Below are 13,900 nucleotides of genomic sequence, written 5' to 3' on the forward strand. Positions count from 1 at the left end.
CAGAGCTCAAGATTTGAAACACTAGTCCTAAGTTTCCTTTAAAAAAAGTTTTAAAAAAAAGGTTATGATGCAAAAAGGACCAACAATTAACCATGAAGGAATAGTTTTACATTAAGAGATGAGCCTAAAAGTTTGATTTGAAGGGACGAAGTGGAAATGTATGGCATGTAAGAATTGCAAAGATTACTGGTGACCTTTTTCTGAAGTCTGATTGAAAGATTTTGTTAAAGCTCACAGTTTGAAGGAAGATGGCGTCTTAGTCTGTAAACTTCACCATCCATTTTTCCTAAGAACAAGACGAGTGACACCTCGGGGAGGAGAAATTAGTCAACGGAGACCTTGAATATATCAGACCATGTTTATTTGCCTGAGGGTATCAGTTCCGTAAGAAGAATTTCTTTGGATGCCACAGAAAGATCGTTTTTGAATTATTCGATGTGCAAGTCATCAGGAATTCACTGCAGGACCTGATGAACCACCAGAGGATTGGCTAACGATATGTTAATCGAGCAGGTAACAATCAGTATCTAAGAAATCCAGAAAATTAAGAAAAAGAAACTTCTTTGCCTTTTTTTTATTTCTACTCTTATGTAACAATCAGTATCTATTACCACGGAGGTTATTGTTGCATTTCAGGTAGAACTTCACTCCTTTCTTGTTTCTTACAAAAATTTTCAGATGATACGCCAACAGGAAGTTATAGCAATGCCAGCGACAACACTAAAGAAATCAATGAGGACAACCAAGATTTCAACTGCAAAATGACGTCAAGAAATTCTGACAAAGACAATGACATTAACAACATTATTGAATCAATGAGGATGACTAACGATATATCAACTTTTCTCTCTCTCTCTCTCTCTCTCAGGTCTTTTCTAACTGATATGGAACAAATTAAGGGAGTTTTCAGAATTAGCTTTTGCGGTTCAACAAAAAAATCCCTTTTTCATAGATGCAATGTGATCAAGCTACGTTCTGTGGCTAAAAACAGGAGTGGCTAATGCACCAATGGGATAATTAAAATCTTCAGGGGTGATATGAGAAGGGTTTACTCCATAACAAGTTGAAAAAATTGTGATCTATCTTTGCTTCTTTGAACTGGTGAAGAGCAGGGAACTTCTTGCAATGATTGTTCACATCTCAAGACAGTAATGGAGGAGGCTAAGAGATCAAAAAACTCATCATTATTTTCAACTACTTGCATATGATCCAAAGTTGGAGAATTTATTCTTTTTGGAAAAACATTCTACATTGCTTTGTTGCAGTGTTGATGCCTTCAAATTGCCCTTATCTAAATATGTTGGTGGCTCTCACCAATAATGGCAGCAGCTTTCATTTGAAGCACCTGTCAGAATCTAGGTGATGGCCCATGGTTTATTTAGTCATGATTTAGTGGAGGACATTTATTTCCACTTACTGTTACTTTAATTTAAATGTAAATAAATAAGATTTTTATTCAATTTGGTGGATTTATATTCATTTAATAACATAATATATATATATATATATATATATAAATTAAACTTAAACATTAATAAATGCGGATTTTTTTTATGAACTAATAACTTATCAATAAGTTATTTATTAAGATAATAATATGAGCTCCCAAACGAACCGGACTAAATTGCTTGATCCATGTTGAATCGGCTACCAAAACCTTAAATCAAAATTTGCTGAGAGAGAGCATGAATTTTTTATTTGTTATTTTATCTTTTGGGAATGGGGCATTAACGAGTGGCCCCAAGAAGTAGGAGGCGATATTCCAGGCAATTTGGATCTTACCTTTTCAATTAAATATCAACTCTATTCAACAACAAGAAAATTTTATGTGAATCAAAATAATCCGTAGATTCTACAAACTTATTGTCCAAAACTTTAATCTACTTAATAAGCACCTTGGGTAACATAATCTTATATAAATAACTATTTTGACGTAGTGCGGGTTCCACCATCGTCCTCCCGCACGCCTCCAGATCCAACCACTATTTTTCGTCAACGCCATCTACGATGCAAATTAGCACATGTTCGCTTCGATAATATCACGAAATTGCCACTGTCGGCGGCGGCGCTCAAGAAGTGGCCTTCTTCAGCGAGGTGAGCTTGACGGAAGAACCCAGCGTGGAGGTTCCCACCTCCACTTCGAACGAATCGTAGCGCAGGAAGAGCTCTACGAGCAGAAGCCGCGCCACCAGCACCACGAAGTCCTTCCCGGCGCACTGCTTGTTCTCCGGCGTTGGCGACTCCGTCTCCGGCCCGTTCGACCACACCACGTACCGCAGCAACCGCGCCCCCTCCGGCCCCAAAAACCGATCGGCCACGTACTCCTCTGCCCGATCGAACACCCGCGAATCCCGGGTCGCGAACGGCTGGTACCCGAAGAGCATCTCTCCGGCGCGCACCTCGAAGGCCGCGTCGTGGCTCGTCACCACGAGGTCGCGCTTCGCGCGGCCGTACTGGAGCGCCACCGGCGGCTCTATACGGAGCGCCTCGTAGGCGGCCGAGGCCACCAGGGGCATGGCCTCCATGGCTCGCATAGTGACATCGCCGCCGCCGACCTCGCGCACCGCTGTGCGCACCTCCTCCGCGAGCCGTCCGTGGAGGCGCGCGCCAGCGCGGCCGATCCATTTCATGATACCAGGGAAGAGGATCTTCATGCCGCCGAAGGTGTTGAAGCAGGTGGCGAAGAGGATGTTATGGAGCGCCTCCTCGCGCGATATCCCCATCTGCTCGGCCTCGTCGAGGATGCGACCGGCGGCATCGCGGAAGAAGGCGGTGAGGCGGTCGTAGTCGCCGCGGATGAGGGCGGGGGGCAAGCGGAAGGAGTGAAGCAAGAAGTCCTCGAGGTAGGAAGGGAGTCCCAGGGTCAAAATGGGGCTGATCTGGAAGAGCACCCACTTGGTGATGATTCCGGGGCCGTCGCTGCCCAGAGCGGATTCCTTGGGGTCGCGGCCGAAGTAGGCGCGGGCTAGGAAGTCGAAGGCCGCCTGGTCGTTGGCTTCTCCGAAATCCGCCTTGCCCTTGGCCGCGATCTCTGCTTCCATGGACTGAAATAGAGAACCGTATCTGCGGCGGAACTCGGGGATGATGGCGCCGCGGCAGTTGGAGAGGAGGAAGAAGAGGAGGCGCTTGAGGGGAGCGTGATTGGGCTCGGAGGGGTCGAGGTAGGAGAGGACGCGGAAGCCGCCGGTGAGGGAGGTGGAGGGCATGAAGGTGCCGGTGAAGACGTCTCGCTTCTCCACGAGGGAGGTATCGAAGAGAACGGGAAAGCTGGCGGCGTCGAGTAGGATGATGACGCGGGGGTCGGCGGCGAGGAAGGGGCCTGGGGGCATGTTGGAGCGGAACACCGTGGAGCCGTACCGCCGCACGCGCGACTTGAAGAACTCCTCGCTGCCTTCGAAGTAGAAGTAGTCGAGGCGGTCCCGGATCGGGCCCACGAAAGGGGGGCCGTAGTCGCCGGGGATCTTGCGGAGAGGGAGCTTCGACGGCTTGGTGGAGGGCGGCACGGACGGCTTGTCGGAGACAGTAGCCGTGATCGGAAGAGGGCGGATGCGGTGGCGGCCGCGGTAGGAGAGCGGCGGGAGGGCGGAGAAGGGGAGGGACGCCATCGCCATGGTCCGTTCGATCGCTGGAGTAATTGAGTTGGTGGTGGCAAATGAGGATTTGGCAAGGTGGAACTATATACTAAGTTTCAATTAATAAATACATAAATAAATAAATGAAATAAATAGGGAGGAAGAGACCGCATTATTAGCTGTTATATTTGTTACGAAAAAAATAATTAACTAAAAAAATGAAAGAAAAGTAAATTATTAGAGCGAAACGTTTAAAATGATAGAATTTTCAATTGAGGGCGGTCACCGAAGGTGGGCCCACGGTTGAACAGCGAATTGGTTCGCTGTATGAGAGCATGTCGTCGGCGATCCACGTGTTTGACAAACAGGAGTAATCCAGGAAGTAATAAAACCCCGAATTGACCAGGCTCGCAGTCAGTCAAACATGGTGACGTGGGAAGCAGCTTAGAATGGTAAGGGGTGGGGAAAAGCAAAACTAACTAATCGTGGTAGATTATTTCTACTAAATTTATCTCACTCGCTCACCCATCTAAAAAGTCCAACCGATCGATTTATCACCTGACTCGTCCGTCACCCAAACATGATCGTTGATGTTTATTTACGAAAACTGCTCATACTTCACTTCCATTGTCCACTATATATTTTTATTTTTATTTTTTTGACATTTGCAATCAGACTCTCAATGAATTTAAACTGCAATTTAGATTAAAAAAAATGAGAGTGCAAAGACTGGGATATAAGTATTAGTGCAATCGATCTCTCTCTATGATTAAGATTGATCAGATTGGTTAGATTTGAACTCACTTGAGTTAAATTTTAATATTTAATAAATATGTTAAATGGTCGAGTAAAGAGATAAATAAATCAAGTTGATTGGATATTTGGTAAAAAGAAAAAAGTCTAAGTCAGTTAACGTTGATCGAATACTTGATGATTGGAGATAACGAAAATCCAAGTAGATCACGATTGATCGGACATTTGACATGTGAAAAAAAAATTCAAATGAATCACGGTTGACCAGACACTTGATGATTGAGAATCTAATAGGGAGTTGACAAGAGAAAAATTGAAGTAGATCACGATTGACTGGATATTTGATGATCGGAAGTCTAATGAAAAATTAACAAGATAAAAATCTAAGCAGGTTATGAAAGATCGAACACTTGACATGAAAAACAAAATCTAAGTCGGTCAATGTTGACTAGACACTTTGCGTGAGATGGATGAAATTTAAGTAAATCATGAAGGATCAAATACTTACTACATAAATGAAGCAGATTGAGATCAATCAGATATTAGATAATGATGAAGTCTCAACGAGTCAAAGTTGATCGGACGTCGGACAATGAAAAGTCTCAATAATAAATTAAGGATGACTAAATGTTGAACAAATGAAGTTCTAATAAATTAAAGTCAATTGGATATTAAGAGAGGCAAAAATTTATCCTTAAAAAGGTTAAATAAGAAGTAGCAATCGATTGCTAATCATAAATTCTAAATTCGGAGTTTGTGATGAGAAAGAATGGAGCTAGTTGAACTGACCGATTGGAATGACCGATTCAACTGCATGCTATTATAGTCAATCGATTGATGAATTCCAACAATCGATTGGCCGTCCAGACTCTCTACTGATTGAGTCCACGGTCTACCACGTGGACCGTTACTTTACCTCCACATTAGGGGATCTATCTTGATCGAATCCGGATCATACCACCCTGGCCCTCTATTGATTGAGCCTAGGCCTATAATGTGGACCGTTGCTTTACCTCCACGTTCTATAATTAAGTTTGCCTAATCGAAATATAACAGCAAAAACAAAAAGTAGGCATCAATGCAGTGACATATTAACCGTTCGAGAATCACAGAAAGAAAGAAAGATGCTGTGGAATAGTCCACGTTTTACATATTTATATCACGAGGTTTGCATTTGGAACTATCGACACTTCCGTTCGCTGCTGCTTTACTGACATTGAAACCAATAATGGCTTAAATATAAGTACCAATAATATATACTTTAGTGTAGCAACTATACTGTAAAGCCTTGAGTTTGAAAAAAAAGTTAATTTGTTTTCCTTAATATTTATATATCGCGGTAGAAAATCACAGGAAAATCTATTTGGGAACAAAATAGTCACTTTCTCCTGAAACATGAGTGACCCTCCCCACTCTATCTCCGTTCATGAGTTATCCTGTCACTTAGCTTTCTCCTTAAACATCATTCATCTTTGTCTGCAACTGCAAGCTCTGCTAGAAAACATTATCTGTGCCTAGAAAATCTCTATGTATACGAAGTTTCGCTCTTTGAGTTGGAAAACGGATCCTGCACTGATTGTTCCTGCTTAAAAAAAAAATGATAATCTCAGTAGCCATATCTCTGGAGTAGTCGGTCCGGTCCCATGGAAATTTCTCATCGACCACCAGGGTAAATCGGGAAGCGCATACGGTGGCCAATCCAGATGCCCAACATCTTTTGATTGTGTTCCTTATTTGGAAAAAAATTCCTACAAATACGCCGTAACTAGAGATCAAACCGTGGATTCCTGAGTTACAATGCAGATATCCTACTGTTGCACCACTGCCCCGGCCCCGAGGACGATTGCTCCTACTTAAAGCTGCACGCAGAAGAGTTTTATGCCACTGGGCACGCGCCGACAAATCCCACCAAATTGTGCAAGTGGTCCTTAAAAAAATGCCAGGACATGCAATTTGCAGATTTAAATGACAGCTCATGGGCCACGAAAAGCACGTGTTATTCTGTCCTTTTCTTTTATTCATAAATTGTGTTGCCCTAAACTTTTATTTTAAAAAATAATAAATAAATAAATATCCAAAAGTTTTACCTCTATCCATGTTAGCATTCATAAAGTAAATCATATTTGATAAAAGTACATGGTTGAATTAGTAAAGACACGTCTAATTTAATATAAAAATAACATCTATTTATATTTGATATACATATTTATTTTAAAATCTTTTCATATAATATAAGTTTTTTTTATCGAATCTTAAAAAGAAGTTAGTCTTCATTTTAATTCTATCTTTAGGATTTTTTATGCCGTAAGATTTAGAATATCATTTACAAAATAAAATATTAAGATTTTGTTCATTCAATTCGAATAGTCTTGAATAAGATAGTTTCTTTAAATTTGACCAATCAGTTTGTCACCACCATTTGTCTGCCGATTTTCTTAGATAGAAGGATCATGCTCTTGTCTAGAAATACTCATCGTGGAAGGTTAAGATTATACTTGAGGTACAATGAGAGGATAATATGACAGTGATAGATGATGAAAAATAAAATGGAGATGGTGGCCCAATAAAAAGGATGAAAGGATAGTTTAGAATAAATATCTAGAAATCCATATATATATATATAATTTAATTGTTAAAATAATAAATGACAATGACATAGAGCTAGTTGGATTAAACATTTTACAGTCTTTCAAGCATACACATATCCATACGGCCATACCAGCCATGCGTACTTATCAATTAATTAACCCATGTTAAAATTGATACATTTTAAAACTTCTGGATAAATGAAAAGTAAGTAGCCCTTAAAACATAGGGATATATTATCTAATGTCGTCAGTGAAATCTTAATGAATGATTAAATTTAATTATTCAACATTATAGTCTAATTAATAATTTCTTTAGTATTTGATTTATGATTTAGTCTTCGCATCATGCACATTTAATATGACACAATGCAACGACAAGATTAAAACCCCTTAATTCCTTAAATAACTTTAAATTGTTTTATATCATTAATTAGGTGACTTAACGTTACAAATTATGCGCGGTCTAATGTTGTTTCCAATAATTATATTTATAAAGTAAATTTAATTTTGTTTGACAAAGCTTTATAAAGGCGGCTATTCTTCCGATGGAAAGACACGTGAAGTTGAAAAGGTGAAAAAGGATCTTAAAGAAGTATGCAGAATTGAATAATTAATAATTAATTCAGTAGGAAACCTAACATATTTATAGGATACACAAATTTTTAGCCTTTAAAAAAACTTGGTCAAATTCATAAAAATTGTCCAAAAGAATAAATCACCTAAAGGTCGAACTGGTCGCGCGAGGAGACTTTTCCCCAGTCGTTGATAAGTTCCGTGGCACGTACGGGCAGTAGTAAGTTTTTCTCAGTTGTCAAAACAAAATAAAAGTTTATAATAAAATGATTAATAATATGTTTATTTTTTCTTGATTAATTATCTGTATTAAATATATAATTATTAATTCACGGGGTGATGGGTGTAGTGCAGTATAAAATATTTAAAACAACAATTTAAAAATCAAAATTAAATTTCATTATGCGAATCAGAGAAGACCCTCTAATTATTATAATAAAATAAAATAAAATCTCTTTTAATAATACTGTCAGTCAAGCAAATTCGCTGATTGTTGGGCTTGCACTGATATCATATTTGTGGGCCGATCTCGAACCATGAGGCCGAGCCCGATCAGGCACGTAGGACCTCACGTGATCATTGGTGACGACCGAGACAGCTTTCGCCACGAAACACCAGATTCATATGCACAGCAGCTATCGCATGAGAGGGACGGGGTTTTGAGAATTATAGATACATTTATTAATCAAGAAACATGACAAGGCGAAACGAGCACTGGAGAGCCGGTGGGTGGCGGGACAAGGGAGGCAACTTAATTGCAATTTGCAGGACCAGCCACGTGGCCCACTCATCTTCTGCCTGCGACTACCGAGTCCCGAGGGGCCTTGTCGCTTCTGTGCTTCCTGATGTCTCGCCAGCTAACCTGGCTGGCTACTGGGCCTCGCCCTCCTCTCTCTTCACCCTCCCCTTTTACCAAACTAGCCCTCTCCTGCAAAGCCGGGGAATGACTACACCTCGCCATTCTGCATCTGATGACTCATCTTTTCGCAAACTCCCACGCACGCCTTGTTGTGACACGGTAGCATCGGCCAGTCCCTGGTCATGTAATTTCCACTAAATCGAACACCTAATTTGGAGCCCCGGCAACTGCCCAACCCTTAGGTGGGTGTTTTGATCCGCAATACAGCCTGTCAACTCGATCGCTGCACGACAAAATAGTCCACGCCTACTCCGCCATATATAAAAACTCAACTAGCTTCGCATCTTCTCGGCGAGAAAGAAAGTGAAACCCAGACCCAAGAGTTCAAGCAACGCATCGGCGATCGGACGAAGGTCTCCTTCTCGAGTATTCTCGTCGGCATTGCCTTTTCCTCGGCGGCGATTGATGGGGAGCTGTCACTCGAGCGAGGCCGCGACCTTGGGGTCGGCCGCTGCGACGGCGAAGGTGGTGCTCTCCGACGGCGGGCTCCGCGAATACACGAGGCGGGTGACGGCAGGGAGCGTTCTGGGGAAGGACGCCGGGAGCTTCTTCGTGTGCGATGCGGACGAGATGGAGATCGAGGGGTTCGTGTCGGAGGTGGGGGCGGAGGAGGAGCTCCTGCCGGGGCAGCTCTACTTCGTGCTACCGCGGGCGATGCTGAAGCACCCGCTGCTGGCCGACGAGCTCGCGGCGCTCGCGGTGAAGGCGAGCGCCGCGCTGATGGGGAGCTGCGGCAAGAGGGCGATGGCGCCGCTGGTGTTCCCAGCAGCAGATGTGGAGGAGGGAGCCGGCGATCGGAGAAGCCGGGTGAAAGGGAGGAAGAAGAGGACCAGATCTGGTAGCGGGAGGAAATTTGCGCCGCATCTGAGCGCCATTCGCGAGTAGAAAAAGTGGAGGGCAAATTGGAGATCCTATTTTCTTCTAGCTAGAGGGCTGCTGGAATTAAGAGTTGGCCATTGCACGACTGGAACAAGGATTGCGCGGAACGTATGAAAACGATCGGTGCGGGCTTTCGACATCGTTAATGTTGAGCCGGCGATGGACAAATCATCACAACATTGTACATAACAACGGCAAAATTTTGTATCGGAGATCTCTCAAAATATTTTATAAGGATCGTCGCTCCTCGATCTATTGAAGTAATTGTGTATAAGAAATTGGTGTGCGACCAACAATGAATGACCTTTTTTTTCTTCTCGAAATTGACAATGAGTAAGACGTCATATAAAACGGGGCCTTAGATTTTGTTTTTGCATATGCATTCAAATTCAATAAGAATATATAAGAATAAATTAATTTCAAAAGTAATCTAATGTATTTATATGTAGAAATTGGTGATAGCCAGACATTCGTACAATACGATGTTTAGTACGCTTTATTAAGATTGTTAAAGCCGGTTTTTAGGAAATAGGACCAAAGAGATGGAGTTTTTGTATGTGTATACATAATCTTGTCTCAGATTCACTTTTGAAAGATCTAAGGAATTTCAGCATGGCCATTTCAGGCCAATCTCGATCGGTTCATCTCACATCTAGTCTCATCACTAAGCTCATCCTTTGGAGGCACGAAATCACCTGACATCAAGAGCCAGCACACTCAGGTTGTGGTATCTTATCATGACCCTTCTATCAATTGATGATCCCAATTTGCATTCCAAGTCGTGGCTAGACTTTAATTACTATTTAGTCGATCAAATTGGTCATTGTCTGTGGGCTGTCATGCATTTTAGGAAACAATTAAAATACCTTAACCTTTTGCTTTCACATGCATAATTGATTAGCCATATTATAAAGCTCCAATGATAACCCTTTTTGCAGATTCAATACCATTTAATCTTCACAAAAGGTTAGAGAAAACAACAAAAGAGTAGTCTCTCTCTCATCCATATATCCCAGCATATAACACGTGTGTAATTTTTCATTGTTTGCCTGGTTGGTAATGAGGTCCTACATTTGCCAATTATCACAGTGCTGGTGGTCACACGATATATTGGAAAGGAAGTTTCACAGAACATAGCCACGAAAAAAAAATCCACGAAAAGATTCGGTTTCTACGTTGCTTAATTAACAAATAAACAACGATGGTCGGCTCATCGACAAGGGAGCCGATTCAATTCGAGAAATGGTGCGAGGGATCAATCAGAGACCATGTGGCGCATTGTTTACCAACCCTACAGGCCTACACTTTATGCCACTCCCGAGGCAACCTTGTCCCTTGCAGGCCTCTGGGTTGCGCGCGCCCAACGCATTGTACACGTGCTAGGATCACGGCCGCGCAGAGTCGAGTAGAGCTGCGCCACCATCACCATTTTTAAAAACTAAATTGAAGCAGCTGTCCCTGCGACTAGCGACCAAGTTGAGCCCCTCTCAGTATGGAGCTGGGCTAGTTGAGTCGGGCTGGATCCAGTCAGATTATAATCACATGAAGCTTAATGGTTTTCAGGCAAGTTGTCAACTGCTTGCGTGGCCGTATTAATACAATTATCTGACCAAGTATGAATAGTAAGCGCATCTGCACATGGAAAGTGCGTGCGGTCGCAACTTGCATAATTGCATACTGAAGATGGCGCCTAGTTCGGAGGGTATCGTTGTCATTATCCACCCAACCAAGCCTTCCTGGATGCTCGGTGCCCCTACACGAGCTGTTCCAATGACACTCCAGGGCACAGGCTGTCATACTCTCGTCACGCGACAAATTTGTCGCGCCCTGTATCAAAGCTCGCGCTCGAGGGCTTCATCGCATCGCCTCCACGGACAAATTAAACGGCGAAAAAGAATCAAAAATAGATTAAAAAAAAAAAAAAAGGTCAGCTATTACCTCAACCAAGCGGCCGTACGATACGTCGGCATTTGGTTCTCATCGACAATGGAGGGCTGCGCCACGTGCAAGTGAGGATGAATCAAGGTACATGGAAAAAGGAGAGTAACATTGAGTCATCCCTTTCTTCAATTGCTGTACAAGTAATTATAACAATAGAACGAAAACAAAATCTTTATTTGGTTCAATAAATTACCTTTTGTCCACGACTAGAAGTTTTTAGTAGTCATTAAAACAGATATTAGTCATACAAATCAACATGGAACCAATTCCCTATCCACGCAGTTCCCTGAAGAGGGGCACTGTTCAGCGCAAGCTTCATCAACTCACCATCCTTCATCAGACTCCATGGCTTCACACCGTGATAATCAGTCTCCCTCCTATCATTTAAACTCCACTACAAACTCAAGAACACAATCCTGAGGCGTAGTTACAATAAGCATTGCCACTCCCAATGATAGCCTAATTGCACTAATTTTCTGAAAATATAACACTTTTACATGTACATTCTATGAAATTACTACAAGACATCTATAGGAGAAAGCATAAAATATCCAAGGCATGAGACAAGCAACCTACAACTTTAGGCAACAACTCAACCAAATCCGTAGCTTATACTTGGGCTTGTAACATCTGGTTCAAATGGAACCTCTATACGCTCTTTCACCACACATCGCACTTTCCCATCTTCAATAACCAAAAATTTCCCTTTGGGGCACTGAACGCCGACTTGAGAGTCCATCGGTGACTCTGCACCACACAGCATCATGCCCTTAGATCTTTTCTTAATCATTGGCTTATAACCAGCTAAACCTACTACAGATATAATGCTAACAAATGTTATTGCTGATTTAACGACCAAACCAATGATATGGCCAATTCCATTTGGGGTCTCGTTGCTGTGATTCTTGACATGTTCAGTTGCATCGTCTTCATTCTTGTTGATTATATGTCCATTGATAGAAGATGACTTCTTCACCACGAAGTGTGAACTGCCACCAATGTCATCCAGAGTAAACAAGTCAGGAAGGTGGGTGGGATAAGGAGGAAGGATAAGGCCATCATCATGTTCAACTGCTTCACTAGCAAATGCTAGAACTTCATTAATAACTTCCCACTTCACCCCTCTGTACTCTTTAAGTTTGCCAAGCAATATTTCTCGACTGCGATCAATCTGTGATAAAACAGATTCTCTTTCATATCTTTGTTGATGGAGCAGCGCCTAATAAAAACATAAAATCTATCAGTATATATCTCAGATCATGAAGTTAACCTAACCTTCTACTAGTTCTCCCTATCTGCAACAAGCAAAATAGATATACAATTCACAGATAGATTCTTCAATTATTTTGAATAATATGAAGCAAACAGCAAAGAAATTCTTGATGCATGAATTGACGAAAACACAATCATCCATTTTGCAGAAGAATAACAATACATTTCACTTGTAACCCTACAACTGAGTGTGCAGTAGCAAGGAGTACCCAATGCTGTGATTCTCTGGAGCATAGTGAGCCCAACCTTGCACAATCTACATTATTTTGTCCAAATTCCTATCTTCATGTTGTACAGGAACCAGTGTTACAGTCAGAAAGTTCTACGAATTGTAAACCCAAACAAATCGAAACGATAAACCCAAACAAATCGAAACGATCACAAAAGGGTCTTTAATATTATAGACATGAATCCTGAATGCTTAGCAAGGATGAACTCTATCAGATTATAGGTTGCACTTTTGAACACACATGCTAGGAATTCAAAATATAGCAAACAGGTACTTGGAAATGCTACTCATTGCTGGATCCAAATACCGCTAAAATGAGTATATAACGGAACCACAAAAAATGTAACACGAAACCACTCGGAGATGGAATAATAATGTAGAGATAGTACACATTTGCAATCTGCATAATCCTTCGAAATTCAATCAATACTAGAACTAACAACTTAGATGAATGAGTTGAGCAAGGGAGTGAAACAGAACAATTCACAAATTGTCATCTTCGAATCTTTCATTTAGTGTGCAACATGTCAAAGTTGAGGTTTTTCTCGGTTATGCAATCAAAACCCTAAATAATTTAGTACGTAAAATTCCATCACGTAATTAATCCTAACGAATACAATAACAGGGTTGTACCTGCAAAGCCGCGAGCTGCTGCTCCAACGAGTCGAGGGCATTGCGGATAGCTACAAGGCCCTCGGATTCATCCTCCACCGCGATTAACCCACAAGCGTCGCCACCGCTTCCGTCGATGCAATCGCTAACCTTGGCTCGCAACTCAGACGCTCGAGCCAACATCAAACCAATCTCTTCGCCCTCCATCGATCGACTCCCCAGAGAGAACGCTAGGGATTTGGGGGCAGCGAAGATGCCTCACTTCTGTCGATCTCCGACCTTGCACCACATGTTCATTTGTTTAATTGCTGCTGGAATTTCCAGTAGTCAGAGAGTCGCGGAATGGTTTCTTGACGGATCGGATTCATGATTGCCAGTTAACCCATTATACACTTAACGGGTCGGATCCATTTCTATTTTTCTCTAAGAATTGGAATCTGGAACGAAATAGTGTTTCACAAAGCAAGATTGATTGTACCAAAATGCAAACTAGTTTACTTTAACTACAACTGTTTGGAAATTACATTTCAAATACATTTGCATGAAGTTTTCATTTTAAACG

At 41.9% G+C, this 13,900-nt stretch overlaps 3 protein-coding genes across 3 annotated transcripts; 1 reads left to right on the plus strand and 2 right to left on the minus strand.

Moving 5' to 3' along the window:
- Window positions 1-1,806: 1,806 nt before the first annotated feature.
- Window positions 1,807-3,638, minus strand: LOC141823034 (allene oxide synthase 1, chloroplastic-like). Its single transcript, XM_074710313.1, has one exon. It carries the CDS (start codon window positions 3,609-3,611, stop codon window positions 2,070-2,072), a length of 1,542 nt encoding a protein of 513 aa, XP_074566414.1. The 5' UTR covers window positions 3,612-3,638; the 3' UTR covers window positions 1,807-2,069.
- A 5,076-nt stretch (window positions 3,639-8,714) lies between these two features.
- LOC141825651 (uncharacterized) lies at window positions 8,715-9,558 on the plus strand. Its single transcript, XM_074713035.1, has one exon. It carries the CDS (start codon window positions 8,811-8,813, stop codon window positions 9,288-9,290), a length of 480 nt encoding a protein of 159 aa, XP_074569136.1. The 5' UTR covers window positions 8,715-8,810; the 3' UTR covers window positions 9,291-9,558.
- Window positions 9,559-11,680: 2,122 nt separating this feature from the next.
- Window positions 11,681-13,613, minus strand: LOC141824871 (plastid division protein PDV2). The gene is made up of 2 exons (XM_074712204.1): window positions 13,360-13,613; window positions 11,681-12,444 (listed from the first exon to the last, which is right to left on the minus strand). The coding sequence occupies exons 1-2, from the start codon at window positions 13,543-13,545 to the stop codon at window positions 11,818-11,820; spliced, it is 813 nt and encodes a 270-aa protein (XP_074568305.1). The 5' UTR covers window positions 13,546-13,613; the 3' UTR covers window positions 11,681-11,817.
- Window positions 13,614-13,900: the final 287 nt, after the last annotated feature.

Source organism: Curcuma longa, chromosome 3 (genome assembly GCF_044706935.1).
Source record: "Curcuma longa cultivar G26 ecotype Majalengka, Jawa Barat chromosome 3, ITB_CL_G26_1.1, whole genome shotgun sequence".
Lineage (NCBI taxonomy): Eukaryota > Viridiplantae > Streptophyta > Magnoliopsida > Zingiberales > Zingiberaceae > Curcuma > Curcuma longa.